Source organism: Chelmon rostratus, chromosome 4 (genome assembly GCF_017976325.1).
Source record: "Chelmon rostratus isolate fCheRos1 chromosome 4, fCheRos1.pri, whole genome shotgun sequence".
In the NCBI taxonomy this organism is placed as follows: Eukaryota; Metazoa; Chordata; class Actinopteri; order Chaetodontiformes; family Chaetodontidae; genus Chelmon; species Chelmon rostratus.
The window spans coordinates 27,667,551-27,686,970 of NC_055661.1; the positions used below are offsets into that span (position 1 = coordinate 27,667,551).

The following is a 19,420-nucleotide window of genomic DNA, read 5'->3' on the forward strand; positions in this document are numbered from 1 at the left end:
CCTTCACTTGGGTCCCCACCCTCTGCCTCGGGATCCTTGTGTAATTGAGAGATGATCTGGGCATCGCACACAAAGCATGGTCACACCGCCTCAGGAAGTGAGCACAATAATCTTTGTAACAAGGCGAAGAAGCCTCTTCCTCTCTCATTGTGGAAATAAGGAAATGTAACTCAAGGGGAGATAATATAATTCCTTAAGTGTATTGTTCAATAAGAGATGAAGTTCGGCAGAGGTTGCCTTTAAGGGAATGTAAAATCTGACATGGACAGTATAACAGCCCCTTAACGCCCCAGTCCACACTGTGTATGAACACTGTACTCTTTGTTTCAGTAAAAGTTGCAACACAATACGTGTATGCATTCTTAATCATTTGCATCCATATCTGTTACTTCAGCCTCGTAGAGGCACAATGCATTATGAAGAAAACTTGATTGTGAGTTGTCACCTGAGCCTCATTCCCTTTAATTACATCCGTTGCGTGGACATATATGCATACAAATGGCTTATTTGAAGAGTGGATGAAAAGGAGTTCATTTGAAAAACTACAACAAAGCCATTTGTTCCTACCAAAACAGCACTCGCTGTATGACAAATCATGCTTTAGTCTTATGAATAATTCTCAAATTCTAAGCAATCACGTTTTAAAGATATCGTAAATCCTGTTTAAATAGCCTCATTCATTACACCGCGGATATGGGAGGGATGCTAATAAAGTGTTACGTCTGAAATTGTCACTGACTTCATGCGTTGCTGGGAGATGTTCAGCGCAGAGCTGATGTATGGTGCGACTGACTGTATGGTGATGGAAATGTCGCCGTGGCCTCGTTAGCATTCTGCTGTAACCCTCGGGCAGGGGTGTCAGATTCTCTCAAAATTTACAGCTCAGTTTGGAACCGAAAGACTCTCTGCATAATGGCTGTGAGGGGCCTTATAATGAAAATACTGATCCACACATAGCAAGGTCCGCTACGAAGAGGATGCTGATTTATGATCAACTACATATGTGAAAGGTTAGAAGTGGTCAAAAGCAGCAGAAACATGAAGCTGGATTAGTTGTTATTAAATGCAGTTTATGTAAGTTTTCTTTCTTGCGTTATTTTAATCACTTTGGTTGCTAAGACAACTGCTGTATGTAGTCAAGTCCAACATCATAATGGCTTCAGGCCTATTGCCTGAACAACGAGCTCAAGTAGCTATCAGGAGGATTCATGTGCAGCTTTTTAATGCCAACAAATCATTAAAATGAGGCCACCATCACATCTTATGTCTTATTATAAGCAGAAAGCAAAGTAAAAAGGATATAGGGTTGAATAATATTAACAACAAGCAATACCATAACAATTGTTATCAACCATTGTTATATTTGTAATGTAACACATTAAGTTACATTCAATTGATGATCATTAAAAAAGGTTATCCTCTTAACAGTGAAGGTAATGCTATTCACCAAACAGCGTACAAACCTACAGAACTTTATGATAAAGGACAGGCTGATTATTGCCTTAATTTCTTTACTGTCAACAAATCACAAAAAAAAACAAAGAAAAAGGAATTGATATAAATACTTGCTAGCACACCAAGTGTGTAAATCCGCAGCTGAAAGTAGTCCTTGACATATCTAGTATTTTCTTCTGTTTGAGTAATGTTTGCTGAAGACTGCAGTGTCCCGCTGTTTTTGAATGAAACCTTTAGGCTTTCTTCAAAGAGAACATATGACTTTGAGTTTGAGTCTTTGGTAGGAAACAGTGGGTTTGGGGCTGAGCGCCGCAGACTGGGAAGAAAATTCAGAAAGCATTAAGAGACCGACTAACACAATGTCGGGTTCGGTCTTTTCGTGGGATACGTTGGAAAGAACACAAGTAAGAACCAGCGTCAGTTTTATTTAAACTCTAATTGTGGAAAAGTTTCCAAAGATACCAAACATGAATCTGTGTGTAGAAAACGACACCTGGAATATGATGCAGTTCTAAAAAAAGATGGAGTCTTGGGAGTGAATGTTCCCTCAGTGTTGGAGCTGCAACGAACACATTTTATTATGATGATGGTGTTATTACTTTCTTGACTAAGTAATTTATTTGTGTGGTCTACAAAATGTCGGTGAATAGATCGACACATTCAGTTTACAGTCACAGATGGTAAAACAAACAGAAAGCAGCTGAAATTAAGAAGCTGGAATCTGTGAATTTTTGCTATTTTTACAATTATTTTTATATCAGGCTAAATTTCCACCACGTGCCAGAACTAAACTGAACCAGGGAGCCATATTTTCATTTCAACGTGTCTTGGCGTGTTTTTACCTTGATGATTTAGTTTTTACGCTCACATTGGCACAGGTCATAAGTTTCCAACTGAAAACTTTATTTTCATTGCAGAGAAGTGTGTTTTTAACTTCAGAGCACTCAAAACTGCATGCTGACTCTATTTTGATGCTAATAGTATGGGGCTGTATCTTGTACATATGGATTTATGTTGCCACTTTTCTTGCCACGTGTTGACCTATATATTAAGAAGCTGGATATAACCGTAACAAAATAAATTCAATACCACTGTGGGCAGCTGCTCTGATGTATTTGAGACAGTATGTAAATGATTACAGGCTTTCAAAAGTTCCTGCATGCGCTGCTCTCTGGTTCCTGCTTTAGACGTCTCATTCCTTGAGCACTCTGCTAAGAAGGGTAGAAAATGTGAATTAGAACTAAGCTACTTAACCACAATGAATTAAGGCCTAACATTTGAAAATTTGATACTGAAATTACTGTCATTATGGTGCATTATGTCTGAGCATAATGATTGCTTTGGCGCTATTTGAAGACAAAGGCAGGCTCTGGAGGGAAAGCACAGTCAGAGGAAAAGTTGATTTCATGGCTGTTAATGATATGTGAACTTCAAACCTTAAATTAGCAGCCATCATTTCCTGCCATTTCACAACTCTTCTTTTGTTAGCTACCTAAATAATAATGCATCTGCAAATGATTTCTCTTTCTGTGGACACAGAGTGAGCCATACCTACAGAGAACTACTTGTCAGACAGGAAATTACTCTTTTTGTATGTTTGCTTTGTACAACTTGTGCTTCAGTGAAGAACAAATGAGACAGAACATGCTGTAAAGGCTTAACAGGAAAGGATAGACTGTTTTAATCTTTCATCGCGAATTGATGGATATTACGGGTTTAGAGGACGATTTACATTTTGAAACCATATGCATCGTCTGCAAAAGTAGGAATAATAAGATATGCTGTACTCGTGCAGAGCTTTCTTTGGCCTCTGCTGTGTTTTTGTGGGTACAAAGTTTGCACCAAACATCCAGAGTGTTGACAAAGAGATGAACTGCATACCAAGATCTGGGACCACACAGTAACTGTGACCATGTTTTCCTCACAGCTGTATTATCGAACTACCAAAACAGACACATGGAAAATGGGGCTGACTTAGCCTCCATTTTTTAGGATGTTTCCAAGGTTGCAAACAGTGCGTAGCAACTGGAGCTGTTATTAATTCTCCATCAGTTTCAGTTTGGACGCCTGAAAGCCAATTAAAGCAAACTTAATTGAATCAGCCTCAGGACCCTCCCGAACAGGAACTCAAATGAATTGTGCTCGGGGACGGATGGCAGGAAAGAGAAGGAGGGCAAGGAGGTTAAATAAAAAGGGTGAAATTACCAACAGTCCAAGTCTTTGCTTGGAATAATGGCTACAGACTGACCCTGCTATGATGTAAATTAAATCTTGTTTGCAAACCTTATCCAACCGAACCAGATGCTAGTTTTTGTTTTTTTCTCTGGTGACATTATGACTCTTCAGTCCAAACCTGATGCAAGTTTCAACCAAAATGAAGTGTGCTAACTGTTGCACTTAGTGTTCGCAGACACATGTGACTCATAAAGGAGGGGCAGCTAGCACTAGCTAGTCCTGCTCTGTTCTATAATGTGGGATGAATACAACGCTGAGTGTACAGCACGTGGGCAGCTCAGCAGGTGTTAAAACAATGGGATCAAAAAGTGGGAATCAGTACTAACACCACCCAGCTAGGCTAACTAGCGTCCACTTTCCAAATGGATGCTAGTTAGCCTAGCTTGCTAGCGTCCACTTCCTGGGTGAAACTCAAACTTCCTCTGCTGAGTGTCGTCAGTGGTTGATAACTAACCCGGGCTTGTTGAAAAGGGAGAAAACAACTTAAAGTTAGTGGGAAACAATATTCTCAGGTTTTAATTCTGGTGTCAGCAGCAGCATCGCCGCAGAGGCTGACAGCGCGTCTGTTAGCTAAGTGTTCAAACGTCGGTCAAAACACTGCCTTTAACAGTTTTATCCTCCTTTGAAACAGAAGAATTGCAGAACAGATGGAGTATCCTTCCAGTTTATATGTCCTCACATAAGAAGTGAGGGGAATCCAAATTCCAGGTTAACTTTAAGAAAATGGCCTCTATTTAAAAAAAATATGAATAAATTCAATGTTATGAATGAAAGAGAGAAAAAGAAAAGCCTTTGTTTGAAGAGATGCACAGAACGAACACCTTTCTGCTGGTGTGTGTCTGTTGTACTAAAGCAGTTCACTACGAAGCGTTGTGCGCACACGCACACGCACACACACACACACACACACACACACACACACACACAGACACACACACACTACCTCAAGGCCATGTTCCATTGTCCTGGGAAAGCCACGAGGAGGAATTCCTTTCATGTGTCATCTCCTGTCACAGTCCTGTCCTGACAGAGGCTTAGTGACATACGAGAGGCCTCAGCAGAATGTCCTGCTTTTAGTCAAATGAAGAGTCTGGCAGCTGCTGCATTCATCAAAATCAAAGGATAATCTGCTTTCCATATAAAATCAAGTGATGATTAACATTTTTTTTTTTTTTCAGAGAGGGGGATGGGAGCGTAAATGCTAACACCTTTAAGGAGACACTTGAGAGACACGGGGCGGGAAAAGTTCCCAAATGGTGCAGAATTGTGTCAGAAGAAGATTTGAAGTTACATTAATGTAACATATAAACTAAGCTGTCGGGTTCGAGTGTTGCTCCGTCTGGACTCAATTCTAAATTATAACTTTAATTGCCCACTGCCTGATAAAAGCAGTTCATTTGAGTTGCGACGTCATTCTCAAACCCAGACATAAATCACAGAATGGGCATCCTGCAGTAAAATGCTAACACTATAAAATCTTGTGGAATAAATTTTAAATCTAATGTTTTAGAAATGTTCAATTTTTATCATCAATCATCTTGATGTGTGTTTAGATGAAATGTAGAAGGCAAGTAACGAGCAAACTAGCATATTTAGCATCGCTGGAGTTTTCTACAATCTGCCATTGAGAAAGAGAGAGGGAGAAAAAAACACATAAAACTACATATATATACTTGTGTATACAAAAAAAACACCAGAAAAACAAAAATTTCTTCAAAATTTTGGCCATTTTGTTTTTTTCTTTATTCCAAGATTGGCTGAATAAACCATGTATTGAGGTGCGACTATATGATACCTTAGCTACTCTCAATATGTCTGCAGTCATTATCAACAAAATGTGTCATTTCCTGTTGGGACCGTACATTGTTTTTGTTATTTACCGTTATGAAGCTTTTTGTCCTGTCACTAAAATTAAAACTGAATTTATTACCGGACAAGGCCATCTGCACCTTTATTGTTCTTATTTGCACCTCCACTTGCTGTTTGCGCACCCCCCACCCCCCCTTGTGTGTTCTGAAGTGTTCTGAAGAGCTTCTGCCAGAGTACATTTCTCCATTGTGAGATTAATAAAGTCTTATCTATCTATCTAAAAGTGAAGCAGCACCACACTGATGAAATTAAATTCCCCGACAGGACTTAAACTTTTAAAGAGATCTACAGTTATTGAAGCAGGTGAGGAACCCCATCTGGTACCAAGAATGACTGTTTTTTTAATAAGAGTGCATCATTAGACACAGTCTATCCTCCTCACCCCGGCTCTGTGTCGGATAAGGGCTAATCAGGGCCAAGGAAAGGAGCTGTGAATCTCTTCCTCCTTCACAACTCCCCACCAATGTCTTCTCCGCCGGAGTCCAATCAAAGGGAGCAGAGGCCATTAGGCGGCTCTGGACCTCCTTTTCTTTATAATTACACCCTCCTGGATTGACCGAGCACCAGCTAGCCCTCTGCTATTTGCGGTAATTAGTCCAGAATGTGAGCTGTCAACATGCAAAAATCGTGCCAGTAGGCCCACAATGCCACAGCCACCCCCACTGTGTTCAACAACAAGCACCTAGCCTCGGCCACTGGAATGCATTAACTTTCTCCTCTCTTTTTTTTCCCTCGGCGACTCATGTCAAATCCAGGTCCCTCAGAACAAAATCTTAATAATTAACTGGCAAATTTTAACATGATTGCTTGTGACACACCTACTCTGGTAATTATTGCTTTGAGGCCATGTGCTAATGAAATTAATGCATTCATTGCCCCAACAAATTAGCATAACTCATACAAATGGCCCACATTTGAGACCCCGTTGGTAAGCATACAAGAAAAAGCAGCATCAAAAAGAAAAAGCTAGAAAATGAAATGGTTGGCACATTGAATGGGAGACTGTATGATGAGCACTGCCTGCTCAGAGTCTTAATAGCTAAAGGCTCTTAATGTTAACCAAGGGTGATTGCAGTAATGCATTACAGAGTGATAGCAGCGCAGGACCAAATGATTATCACTATCATCATTATAGTCATTGCTGATCTACATATACATCCCTCTCTGGACAAATATTAAATGGCTGTGCCACTGCAGACATTAAAATGTTATTATACTGATGCATTAACTTACTGCAGCAAAGTTCATATCAATATACAGTAGAAGCTTCCCAACAATCATTCTCTAAATGGCACAGCTGCCACTCGCAGCACTCACCAGTCCTGCCACTACCCCTGTTCATGGCTGTTTGGGCTCTCAGTGGGATGTCTCTAAGACATTTACTGCTCAGCATTAATAATTGATGATGATGCCATCGGTAGAATGGGTGAATACAAGTGCAACGGTCAGTTGGAGGTGCTGCAAAAGTGCAAGAAATGTCCCCTCTTCGGTAAAAGAGGAGCAGAGATGGTTGCAACACCTAAAAATGTGTTTGCCTGCAGCCAAATACTGTCAGGGACACAGAAAAAAATGAAAATGGCTTCCATTGAAACAACATTTAGTTATATTATTACAGTTAGGTGAGAGTCTGCAGGTTAGTATGACAGCTCATGGTAGTACTTGCACATCCTCTCCTGATATATGATGGGGAACTCATTTTGTACAGCAAATCATAGAAGAATTTATGGTTATATTAGGAATGGTCCAATGCACATTTGATATAGTGCAGGATGTTTTGTGCATAATGTTGAACTGACATTTAAAAAAATAACAAACTTGCTAAGAAATAAATACATGTGTAATTAATGTGATTTAATTTGTACTGTAAAACTGTAATTATTAAAAAGAAGAAATTTTAGTTTTGGTTGTTTCTCTGCAGTGACAGCGGGCTTACATCGGTGTTCTCCAGGTGGCGTGAATTTTTGGCCCCAGCTGATGATATTGGTGCTGTCATCTGATTGGTGCATTGCCTGTGTGGGTGGCCACTAAAATTTGTAATATTTCTTCATTCCCAGTGGCCACACAGGAAGTCAACCAGCTGGGCCAGATGTTGTCCGCTGTTGCTTAGTCTACCTCGTCGTTTGATGCACAGTGTTACATACAGAGTGCTGAGGTTGTTAGGAGTTATGACAGCCTGGTCATCTGTCATCACCACATCTGGATCCATCATGAAACAGACTGCCACATGTGGCTGGACTCTCTCCTGTATGTAATACAGGACGAACATAACGTTCAGTGTGTGGGGGCTGCCGGTTACTCAGCAGGTGTGGAAACAACATGAACACAAAGCTACATCTAATCAGTTCTAAAACTGGAAAGCTAAGCTAACTAATGTGAGCGCTCCAAGTGGAGGCTAACTAGCCTAGCTAGGCTAAGTAGTGGAAGCTGGTTAACTTTTCGGGGACTGAAAGCTAAACAAGCTAATAGGCCTAACTAGCTAGCTTCAACTTTGTGAGTGGAATTCATATTTGTGGTCCCCAAATACAGAATGTCAGCACATCTCTGACTCTCAAATGGTCAGCAGCTGTGAAGGGAAACAAGCGTCCCAAGGAGACGAAGATTAAATGCTGCTTCTAAAGATATGTAAAAAACAGTTTTATCCTCTGCAGAAAAAACAAAAAATATGCACAATACCTGCCGGATCATTATAGTTTATATTTACAACAAGTTCTCATCCCAGGTCACCAAATACAGACACAGCTTTGTTACGCTCCTCAGTGTCTCACAGAAGCACAACCAACCCTTTAGCACCTGTGTGCGACCTGCAAAACCTTCCTGCCAGAAAGCCTTTCAGGCACAAGGTTGTCAAACACGCTGTCAGACGCTTGCTGTTGTCAAATGCTCGCTGTTTGGTTAGGATTAGCCACCAAAACTATTTGGTTAGGTATGGGAAAAGATCGTAAAAAGTCCGGTGTGTGACCACCACTCTATCCCGACCTCCACCCTTCTCAAGAGTTTGGTGCTCTCTCTACTGTGTCGGGTGGAGCTGTTGCTGTTGTGGATGGGTTTGCGTTGGAGTTAGCTGAAAGCCCGGTACAGACGCTAAAGGGCACCTTTGGCCCTGTTGGTAAAACACTGCAGCTGTGTGTAATAGAGACATGCTGTCTTCTGTAAAAGGAAACAACACTCAGGACTCAACTGCTCTTTGGCCCCAAAGGGAGACAAACACAAACTCCTTGATGAATAACAACAATCAGCGGAGACTTCCCCACACACTAAATGTTTCATTTAACTTCCATCAGTGTGTGAATATGTGTGTGTGCATGATTTCATGTTTAAAATATCTTGAAGTCCTGAAAGGTCGTCGCCAGAGTTACTGTGACATTTTCTTCCGCAGACTGGATCTCTGCCATACATACACACAAGAACAGATAGCAAAGATCGCATTTTCAACCCGCCGCTGCAGAGCAAACAATGAATAAAACACTCAGTAGCCAGCTTCTGATGCTTTGACCCACGGCACAAGCATGAATACATACAACACATCAACAGCACACTTCCTAATCTGAGATGGTTAGTAATGTGGCCACCTTATCCAGCATGCAACCCCATCTGTGATGACACATCAGCTCCACCATTTCATACGAATGAACACACAAACACAAGACACAATGTGTTGACAGAAAATTTGCATTAGGAATGTACCACAGGAAAGCGTGATTAATTTCTGCTCATGAAATGAATACAGATTTTGTCATTACATGGCTTGTATCCTTTGCCAAATATTGTAATGTTTCTCCCTCCTTTTCCACTGCGAGTGTTCTGCTGCAATAATGAGGAATAAAAGACAGCTTACAGCTCATAAGCAACACAACTGCTGGCAAACCAGCTAAATCACGGAGCAAAACAAAGACCTGATTGCTCATTAGTATTATGGATCTGCTCTGTTTAAATGTGTTTTGTGAGATGCAGCCACTGTTTAATGACTTGAACGGTGTTTGTTTAAATGCTCGCTACCTACATTTCACACATTAAGATTAAAAGAACGAGACGTCCTCAGATATCTCACTGAATTCATCACACTCGCATCAATGCGCTTACCTTGGCTTTGCAGACAATGCATCGCAGCCTGTCTTCACTGCCACATCCCTGTCAGGAAGCAACGTTTAAAAGCAGTTTAGTGACAGTGAACCACCACAACAGCAGGACTAAAGCTGGACTTGCTCTAGAAATCATTTGTTTGTGTTTTGATTAATAAACTAATTACATTTGTTTGGAAAATGTGATCGCATCTTTAAACCAGAGGTGCATTACGCATAATAACATTAATTTAATTACAGTGCTAAAAACCTTTATAGTAAAGCAGCTGTGAGGTGAAAAACAACATTTTTAGGAAAAACTTGCCCACATTTCACATAGAGATAGTAAGCAATAGTTAGACATTCATAACTAGATGTTATTATAATGCATATATGACAGAACTGCTCATGAAACAAGAATAACACGTTGGCAATAATCCTCAACTATGTGAAGATGCTAATAACAAGAAAGGCATTTGCACAAACACAAACTGCCAAATCCATTGCTAATATGCATGGCATGTAGGAGCACATTTTGATAGATGTTAATGGCATATAATTATAGAACACTGCTATTAGGCAATGTGATTTTATAAAGAGGACCATTGCCCCTGGCACTGTGGCCTGATTGCTGTGAGTGTCGGGCTAATGAATGTAAACCAAGTCTGTTTGCAGTGAGAATTATCAACCCATGAGAGAGAGACAGAGTGGGAGAGGGTGAGGGGCAGTGGGGGGGTTAACTCACTATTCACACCACTCACAGTTAAAGGGAAATATAAGCATGCACGCTCATTGTCAAGGGCGCGCTCGCTGGCATAAACACACACACAACAACACGTGTAGTACGTGTCAGTGTGGAAACTCATCTTCTCATTATGTTTTTCATCCACTCACACTCGATGCCTCACTCTCCACTGAATCAATGCTATATTTAGCGAGTTGTTAGCATTTTCAAAACCGCTCCTTTTTTCTATGTACTATGTATTTTATTTCAGATGGATGGGGTTACAAATTCTGCAGAGCAATTCTTTGCAGAATGCTATTCCCATTAACTTCAATGGAGTGAAACCAGATGTAAAAAAATGAAAAACATATTTATCTGTCAGGGAAGCGACTGTATACCATTACTTTCCAAAAGCCTGCGTACTTGCTCTGTATATTCTCAAGCCGTCGTTGGGTTGGGCAGTGAGACACACCAGGCCACACTCGGCTGGTGCGGTACAAGCCATACAGTCCTCCCATGCCCTTGTACTTTGTGCTGCGAGGGTTTTCACCCCTCTAGGAATGCACTCCCTATAATGAGGGTCAGGGGTCAAAGTGCTGCTGCGCCTGGAGGCCGGGATCTCCTAGGCACACTCAGTCACTGACTCTGTCCCTATATTTAAATCCTGCCTCAGGACATGTTTTTCAAAGGGCATCTCCTAACTAGTTCCTGGTTACTAATTAGTTTTGTGCCATGCTATTTGTCTTTGGGAACCTGGGAAGGAGAGGGGGGCACAAATGAGGCAGTCTAAAAAAAGATAGCGTATGGTTTGCCTCAGTGCAGATGATAATCATTCAGATGGTCCTCTACTGCAAACACGCTGAAGTATGTATCAACAGTTGTGGAAATGAATGCCGGCGCTTGAATGTGTTGAATTCAGCCTGCCCGCTGCTTAGTGACAACATCTGTGTGATACTGTTGTGGGAGAAATGAAATAAGGACGTGGAATTCGCCCTTATTTTGTTCGAGCTGCTTTTAGCAGTGGTAACGGTGCATGCTATCACTCCCAGCTGGCTAGCTCCCTCTCTCTCTCTCTCGCAAGTCAAATCATTATTGGATTACATTTTCTGGCTTCATAAAATGCGGTTAAGAGGCACTTTAGACATATGTGCATGACCTGCTTTCCAGAGATGGCTATCAGAGCAAAAGTGACAGGTCAATTGCTGATTTCTGTTCCGTAAAAGGGAAAGGGCCTCCCTTCCCTGAGCACTCTAAAAGGTCGCACACTCTCTCCCTCTCTGCCTCTCTCACACACACAAAAACTAAAGTAGTCTCGCAGCATCAGCACACACTCTGAGCGGAGAGTGGGTGTGTGCGCGTCTCCTTCATGAGCCTGAGCTTGTGTGTCTGTATATAATTGTATAGTGGGAAGACACACACTTAATGGAAGTGGCTCTTCACTCTGACAGCTGGGTGGTGCAGATGAAAGGTCTGCTGTAGCATGTTGTCTACCACTTGTGGAGCATCCAAAGAGAGCCAGAGCTCACAGGAGCGAACAGCACAACAGCAAACGATTCAACAGCAGACGCACATTTGATCCCTAATTAATAAAGAACGATCGCATGCGATAATAACTAATTCATGCATTATGTACAGCGCAGTGACTTACAGATGCAGGGTATTCCGGTACAGAATTGGATCTAGATGTTATCATTTAGAGTTGCACTCTGTGTGTACGTCATATGGGAGCAGGCGTTCTGAAAAGCCATACAGATAAATACAGATACTGTACAGTCCAAAAAAGCATAAGTGACACAGATTGAATTAATTTTCCGTTTATCTGCTCTTTGGCTCTCCAGTCTTCTATAAAGCTGGATGACTCGCGAGATACAGATTTAAAACATAATGGTCAGAATTAGTGGAGCACATTCCAAGATACCCTGACTTTAATCAAGCTCCATAAATACTGGATACTTCCTAAAGGTAACCCGATAGTGTCTCTTCATCAGATCCTCCCTGACTGTTAAATGCCCACACGACTCAGTGCCCCCAGTCTGCAACACAATCTTTTGTGTTGAGTCTCAAAGTCCAAGCCTAGATAACTCTGATGACCTCATCGGGGTTATTTTGTCAGGCGTAACAAAGGTCCCTCAGAGCGACACAAGACTAGAATTCCCCATGATGAGTGAACTAATCTTGACTGGTGAAATTGGTGGATTTCGCCTTTAACTGAATCACTACTTTATTTAAAGATGCATCGCTCAGTTCTGGTTGCACTTTGGGGACAGCTGAACTCCACAACAAGTTAAAAATCACATATTGTGCCTTTGTGAAGTCGACATAGCAAAGTGTTTAGGCATTCAGTATACATGGAGCATTATTAGCAACAGAGAGATGTTTCTGGTAACCTGATCATGAGATTGTGTGAGCGGAGAATCCATCTGTCCAAACCACAGCGTCCTACGAGGAACTACTGGTAGCTACGGGTGGGCATTACAATGGCTTTTTGCTCTTCTCTCGACGGGCTTAGGCAAGAGATTCACTCTCTGCTCTTTTCGTTGATCTGACAGGTTGAAGACAGCCTGTGACAGATGGCTCATCCAATCACCTGCTAAGCATTTTTTGGAAATTGACCTTTACCAGACAGTTTCTATAGATGCCTTCCTGGATGGTTCTGTGTCAGGTTGGTCTCCACCAACTCCTGAGAAACAAATCTGGCTTTTCGTCGCTAAATGCTTCACTATGTTCAGCAGCTAGTTGCTAACTTTTTCAGCCTGCTGTTTAGTGTTAATAGGAGTTGGTCGGTTTATTCCAGCTTTTTTTGCTGACTACAGTTGTCTGCTGCTACCGAAACAGGGTTGACAGGGGTGGTGAAGCAAACAGTGGGGAGTACAGCCAAAACAATGTGCTAAAAGAGGCTAAAAAGCTCAATAGAGCCGAGGGGAGCTGCAGGTTCGTGACTATGAGCATTTTTCATATTACACATTGTCACTTGATTCACTGTTCACATAAAAAATAAATGAGTGCAGCTTTAACTTATAGAATAATGTATGCAATGATGCTTTCAATAAGTGCTAGTCGTATCGTAATGTGATTATTATGATGCTATTTAATGTGGTTGAACAATGATTACATTATGTATAAATCTACAGCATATACGTGTATAATGTGTTCATGCAAACTAACGAGCTCCTAAAGTACATTTTCATGTCATGTGACATAAAAACTCATTTACATGCAGAGGAGGTTTATTACTTTTATCAAAAATTTAAGGCGAGGTGTAAAAATCTGCAGTTAATTTTACATTTCCACATCAGCACACCTCTTTGCTTACTTTTTAGCTTTCACTTTTTACTTCTGGGAAAACACTTATACAGAGGCAATTATATATTTTTACAACTCTGGCAGCAGCAGCAGTTGGCTGGGAATTAATGGAGGAAGAGTAATTAGCATGAGCAGCAACGAGCACCATGACAGCACAGAAAGAGAAGCGTATGCCACCTACAGAAACTTACATTTCATTAACTGAGATGAATGTACAGTGATCTTTTTGGAGGTGCAGTGCAAAAACAGCACATCAGTGACCGCTGTATCAATACAACTACTGGTTCAAGGAGTGCTACAGATGTTAATGAGATACTTTGCAGTAGGTGACAGGTGTCAGGTGCATGATAGCTTCCTGGATCCCTGCCAGTCCATTATGAGGCACTTCTCACTGTTTCAGCCTCTGTGTTTCAACTGTATAACGATGACGTGTTATCATTGTTAGCAACCCTCATTAAAACTAATTGGTATTGCTATTTGAAAGGTAGCTCATTACCTTGAGGCAAACAGCATCGTTTTGTCTCAATAAGGAATGCTAACATGGCAAACACATTTATTCACTGTTAGAAATCCAACACAGACACTTCCCCCTTCACTTGCTAACAAATGGCTGATGAGGAAAAACAGCCAGGCTGAAATTCTAAATATCAAGGGTCCCTATGTGGAAAGACTGTCTTACCGTCTGGATCCATGTGGACAGACACACGTGATGGGCAAGTAAATTCTTGCAGTCACAGAAATTCCTCAGTGGGTCACTGGCTTTAAGTTCAACATCCCTGCATATAAAGCACTCTGACGTCTCTGTAGAAGAAGAACAGAAGATGAAGGTTACCAATGGTTTAGCAATGATTTCACAATGCATCAAAGTGGAAGACCAGATTCACATTAAGGTTCATGTTGGTCAGGAAATCGCCAATTAACTCAAAATTGATTATTATCTTTAGAGAAAGACCTTTGCAAATATTCCCACTTATACTGCAACTTATTTCCTACTACAGCATTCAACACACACTGTACAGCTCCCCCGAGCATTAGGCCTTTATTTTGCTCCCAGTGGGAAAGTGAATGTGGGCTTTAAAAGTAATTGCAGCAGGTTGGCATTCCTGACAATAAACACAACAATAAAGAGGTGAGTGACAATAAGACATAAAATTATTTTCAACCACTTGTTCATTGTTTGGTTAGTTTTCTCCTTTGCTGATGGTGCTATTATTCGATTTCCATACAGAACAAGTGGGTATAGATCTTTTTTTTCATTTGGCCGAAGCCAAACTGTTTTCATTTGGCTTTTATTCTGCAGATTTCATAAATTTCTGCAGGAACAAATACCGGGTAAACAAAGTCTCAAAGAGAGCAGATCTCAAAGAGGACTACATGTCTTAAAGGTCCAGTTTGAAGGATTTAGAGGAACCAACTGGCAGAAACTGAATATAATATTCATAATTACCTTTAATTAGTGTTTAATCACATGAAAATAAGAAGTGTGGCTGTTAGATTAGAACAAGCTCTTAATATCTCTATAGGGAGCAGGTCCTGTTCCTCGGTGCCCTCCGTGTACCAAACCAAACACTGGCTGTAGAGACGCCTTTCACTTTGTTATTGTGACTGAAGGCCACCGTAGGTTCTCCAATACGTTTAAGGAGGGAGGGGTGAGAAGTGTTCAGTTATGATCCACAATATCTGGTGACAAAGACTTCAGGTGGAGTCCTGTGAAACTGTATAGACTCTGCAATATGTAATGTCAGGCTTTTAAACAGCAAAGCAACAAACCAGAAGCACTAAAAATCCAGTCAACAACCAACAAACCTTGAAGCTACATTATCTTTTTTTTCCTGTTCCTTTTTGTGTTGGGGGGCCATATTGGTCTTTTTTTCTGACACAGGAACAAGCTGAAACTATATAAGATTTCCACCATATAAGTTGTTATGGAGACCATGTTAGCAACAGTTCACACGACCAGTGACATGAGCATGGATCTGAGTTGTGTTTCTGGTCACCTGGAGAATGTAATTGCAATATTAACTCTGCTTTGGTCTCCACCAACCCTTCAGAAATATATGGCTTTTTAGCAGCGACATGCTCCGTTAAAATCACCAGCTAGTCATTAACTTTGTCTGCTGCCTGGTGCTACGCAGGTAGTGTTCGGTAGGTTTATCAAAGCTGTTAAAAACAGCTGCCCGCTGCAGCTGGAAACAAGGCTAATGAGTGAGACCAAACCAGAACTGCAAAGTTGCGGACCCTAACCCCAAAACCCTGAACTGAAAGATGCTAAAAGCTCAGTGGCGCTGAGGAGGACTGCAGAATCAGGTGATGTGGGTTTGTCACAATGAGCAGCCCCTTTCACAATATAGGTAGCCATTTGACCCACTGTTCATATAAAAATACTGAACATACTTACACACAGAATGAAACTAGACAATGCAACAATGAGCCAATAACAGACTAATCCCACTCAGGGTCGCCTGGGCTGAAGCATGTCCCAGGATGCACTGGGCAAGAGACAGGGTCACCAATCTGATGACATATTTCATAATTTCCCTAAATCAGATCATGAAAACGAAACAGGATTTATAAAATGTGCCAAAGCCCGGCCTGATGTGAGATTTTGTTTGGCAACAGGGTGAAAAGAAGGGTCTAGAGTTGTTAATTGCTAGATAACACATTGTTCGCTGCCTTCACAACTTACATCAGCTGCTTTGAACTCACGGCTGAAACGATGCCTGATATCTTGCAGTAAAATGATCCCACCCGGTTCAATTAGGAGTGGACATAAAAGGTGAGCGGTGGAATATATCACGCGTTAGCTGCCAGGCATGTGGTCCTAGCCCCGGGCTGGAGTTAGCCACAAGATCCATGCACAGTTTTCTGCTCCTTTGTGCTGCAACCAGCAGCTCTGATCTAACCAGCAAACAATATCTCCGTCAGTGATGATTTCTGAAGCTAAATGTTGGACAGTAGCTCGAAGCCAGATTTGTTGGTTTCATCCCATAAAACTCTGGGAGACAGCAGTGAGAGCTAGCTGTCATCTGCGTGCTCTTCTTACTGGGGAATAAACTGCTGCCTCAGAAGCTCCTGTCTCTTTTGGGCCTCTCCGTGAACCAGATTGCTTCAGGTGCAAATCTATCTTCAGATGAAAAATCTTTTAATCAAAGGGTGGGTTTTTAATGTAACCCATCAGATTCTGTGTAAGCAGATTTTATTACTGACCAGGCATATATCTCACCTAGCATTAATATCTCTGAGACAACCTGTGTAATAGAAAATACAGATAAACTTTTTTTTTCCCTCAACATCCAGTTTGGTTGAGTTTAAAAAAAAAAAATAAAATCAGGATTTCTATGACAAATGTGTGGTGTCTGGCTGCCTCTTCTTCACCTCCCTGTTGCAGACACCAACCACCTGGTCTAAAAATGAATAATCTTTTCAGCGAGGCACTTTCCAAAATACTACTGCATGTCAAAAGTCATATGTTTGCTTCCTTTCCGTCTGCCTGTCTAACAATATATCAGGTTTAGTTGGCTTTCACTCATTGTCAGAATAATTTTGTATGTGTCGGAGAGTTTGCAGAAAATAATGGAGCCATGCAGAAACATATAGAGCATGACAGTCTAGCTAACAGGCAGCCTGCGTGTTTCAACAGCCTGACCGAAAATATTTCCAAAGTTACTGTGATGGCAGGTTCACCAATTATACCCACAAGTCCTTTTTAACATTTCATTCCCCCAAATCTGTACTGCTTTTACGATCATTATGGCAAGCCCAGAGGCACTTCTGCAGCTAAGTAACGGATGCACCGCTCACAGTGAGAAAATAACTAGAAAACAACATTACAACAGAGATGTAAACATGCGGCGCGTCAATCGTAGCCGAGCTGACACGTCTGCATGATCTGTGACTCCCATAATTAACTGTCAGCGATGTCAGTGTTCAGCAGCGCTGCACATGAAGGTGACTGCTTGACTAACTGGCTGAAGTCACCCTCTCTACACGTTTTAACAGCTAACAAAACTTTCTCTGCGCAGCAGCAGCAGCAGCAGCAGCAGCAGCAGCAGCAGCAGCAGCAGCAGCAGCAGCAGCAGCTCCGGGCTGTGCTGCTTCCATATGATGTGCTGAAATACAGTTCGTCAGGTAGAGACGCTGATCTCCCTCTATCACAGAGGAGATTGTCGAGAGCTCTCTTTATCCTGCTGGACTGTCTGAAAATGGCTATATAGCGCTGGTAATAGTGGCGGGTGTCTGTCAGTGACGTTTTAATTCGCTGCTGCACAGTACCACATGAATTATAAGAAAGAAAACGATGGAAGGACAGAAGCCACGATCAGCAGCAGTCGTACAGTACACTATACAGTAACCACATGAGGAAAATGCCAGATTGAGATAATTTAATTGTCCATTGCATTGCTAACGACCTCATTAACAAAAGAATGATGGGAAATCAGCATGGTCTGGGCGAGGAACCGCCTGTGTGACAGCCATCTGGCTACAATGGGGGGTGGGGTTGCGTGGGGGTTGGGGGACTGGTAAGTTAACACCACGGCGTCATGACTTCCAAGCGCAGGCCTAGAGCACCTCTAGATGAAAGCAGGGATTAGTGTTTGGGTGACAAATTCAACTTCTGTTTTTTATTTATTTTAACCAAAATGTGATCCAGGTCACAAAACAAGAAGTAGTGTAAAAACACATTTCATACTGGGCATGGGCACGTATTTATCAAGCATCTCAAGGTAGGAAATCAGTCGTAACTGGCCAACAACTGTCAGAGCTCATTAAAAGATACTGTTATAAAACAAATTCATAACTTTTGTGACTAAACTTGTGCAGGATGCAAACACGAACACATGCTTTCTGCAAAAGCTGATGTCCTCTCAACCCGAAGACGCTTTGCAAAAGCGATGCTTTAGGTTTCACAAGCTGCATTCATGCAACTCGTTGGTTAATTATCTATTTACTTAAAATGGGCCTATAATGTTTGACAGATGGTTCATATTTGTCAAGACTTGGTGACAGTACAGAAATGATCAATATCTTCCCCAACTGTAGGGGCACACAAATTTAAACAGGCACTCCAACAAGTTATACTGCACTTTCATAGAGCTGGGAGACTAACGATATCAGATTTTAAAATAAGAATCAAAGAAGTAAAGGTCTGGATCTCCTTACTTCCCACAATGCAACTCTGTACCATCTTTAAATAGACCCTCACTGCCTGGTAAAAGCCTGCATCTTTCAAACTGCAGTTTGTAACGCAGGCTTTCGGTTATGAATCTGTGGTCTCCAAATCCAACTTCCTTCCACAGCCAGAACAGATATCACATACACTTGTAATTGTATGTACACGTCTTTTTAAGCCACACAACCTGCTCACCACTGTTTACTTATGTACAGCCTATTATGACAATGGGTTACTGGTAAGTGCTATTAATTAAGCTACGCATGAGAGCTACTTATTCGTATGACCTAAATAATTTACCCACCAAAATTATTTGATTATACACATTAAGAAATTGGGGAAAAAAGTGGTTTGTGGATTTTGATTTTTCCCACTTTCAGAAAATTACATCATCATAATTTCTACGACCGAGGCGAAGTCCTTCTCATTAAGTGCAGGAAGCTTCATACATGAACCTCAAGTTCTGCTCTGAGCTGCTTTAACTTTCAACACAAATCCTCAGAGGGATTCTGAGATGCCTGATCGATACAGGACCTGGTCTCCGCGTGGTAACATCTGAGTGACAGACACAGAAAACAACAAACTAGATTTCTACTAGGACTGTAT

General features: G+C 41.5%; 1 protein-coding gene across 2 annotated transcripts in view; it reads right to left on the reverse strand.

Annotated features, from left to right (window-relative positions):
- Positions 1–19,420, reverse strand: part of LOC121605479 — an 83,106-nt gene that overhangs the window by 63,312 nt on the left and 374 nt on the right. For both annotated transcript variants that reach the window (XM_041935394.1, XM_041935393.1), the window contains exons 2-3: positions 14,324–14,445; positions 9,640–9,687 (exon numbers count right to left, since the gene is read on the reverse strand). In XM_041935394.1, the coding sequence (XP_041791328.1) occupies positions 9,640–9,687; positions 14,324–14,445 (170 nt within the window). The remainder of the gene's footprint in view (positions 1–9,639; positions 9,688–14,323; positions 14,446–19,420) is intronic.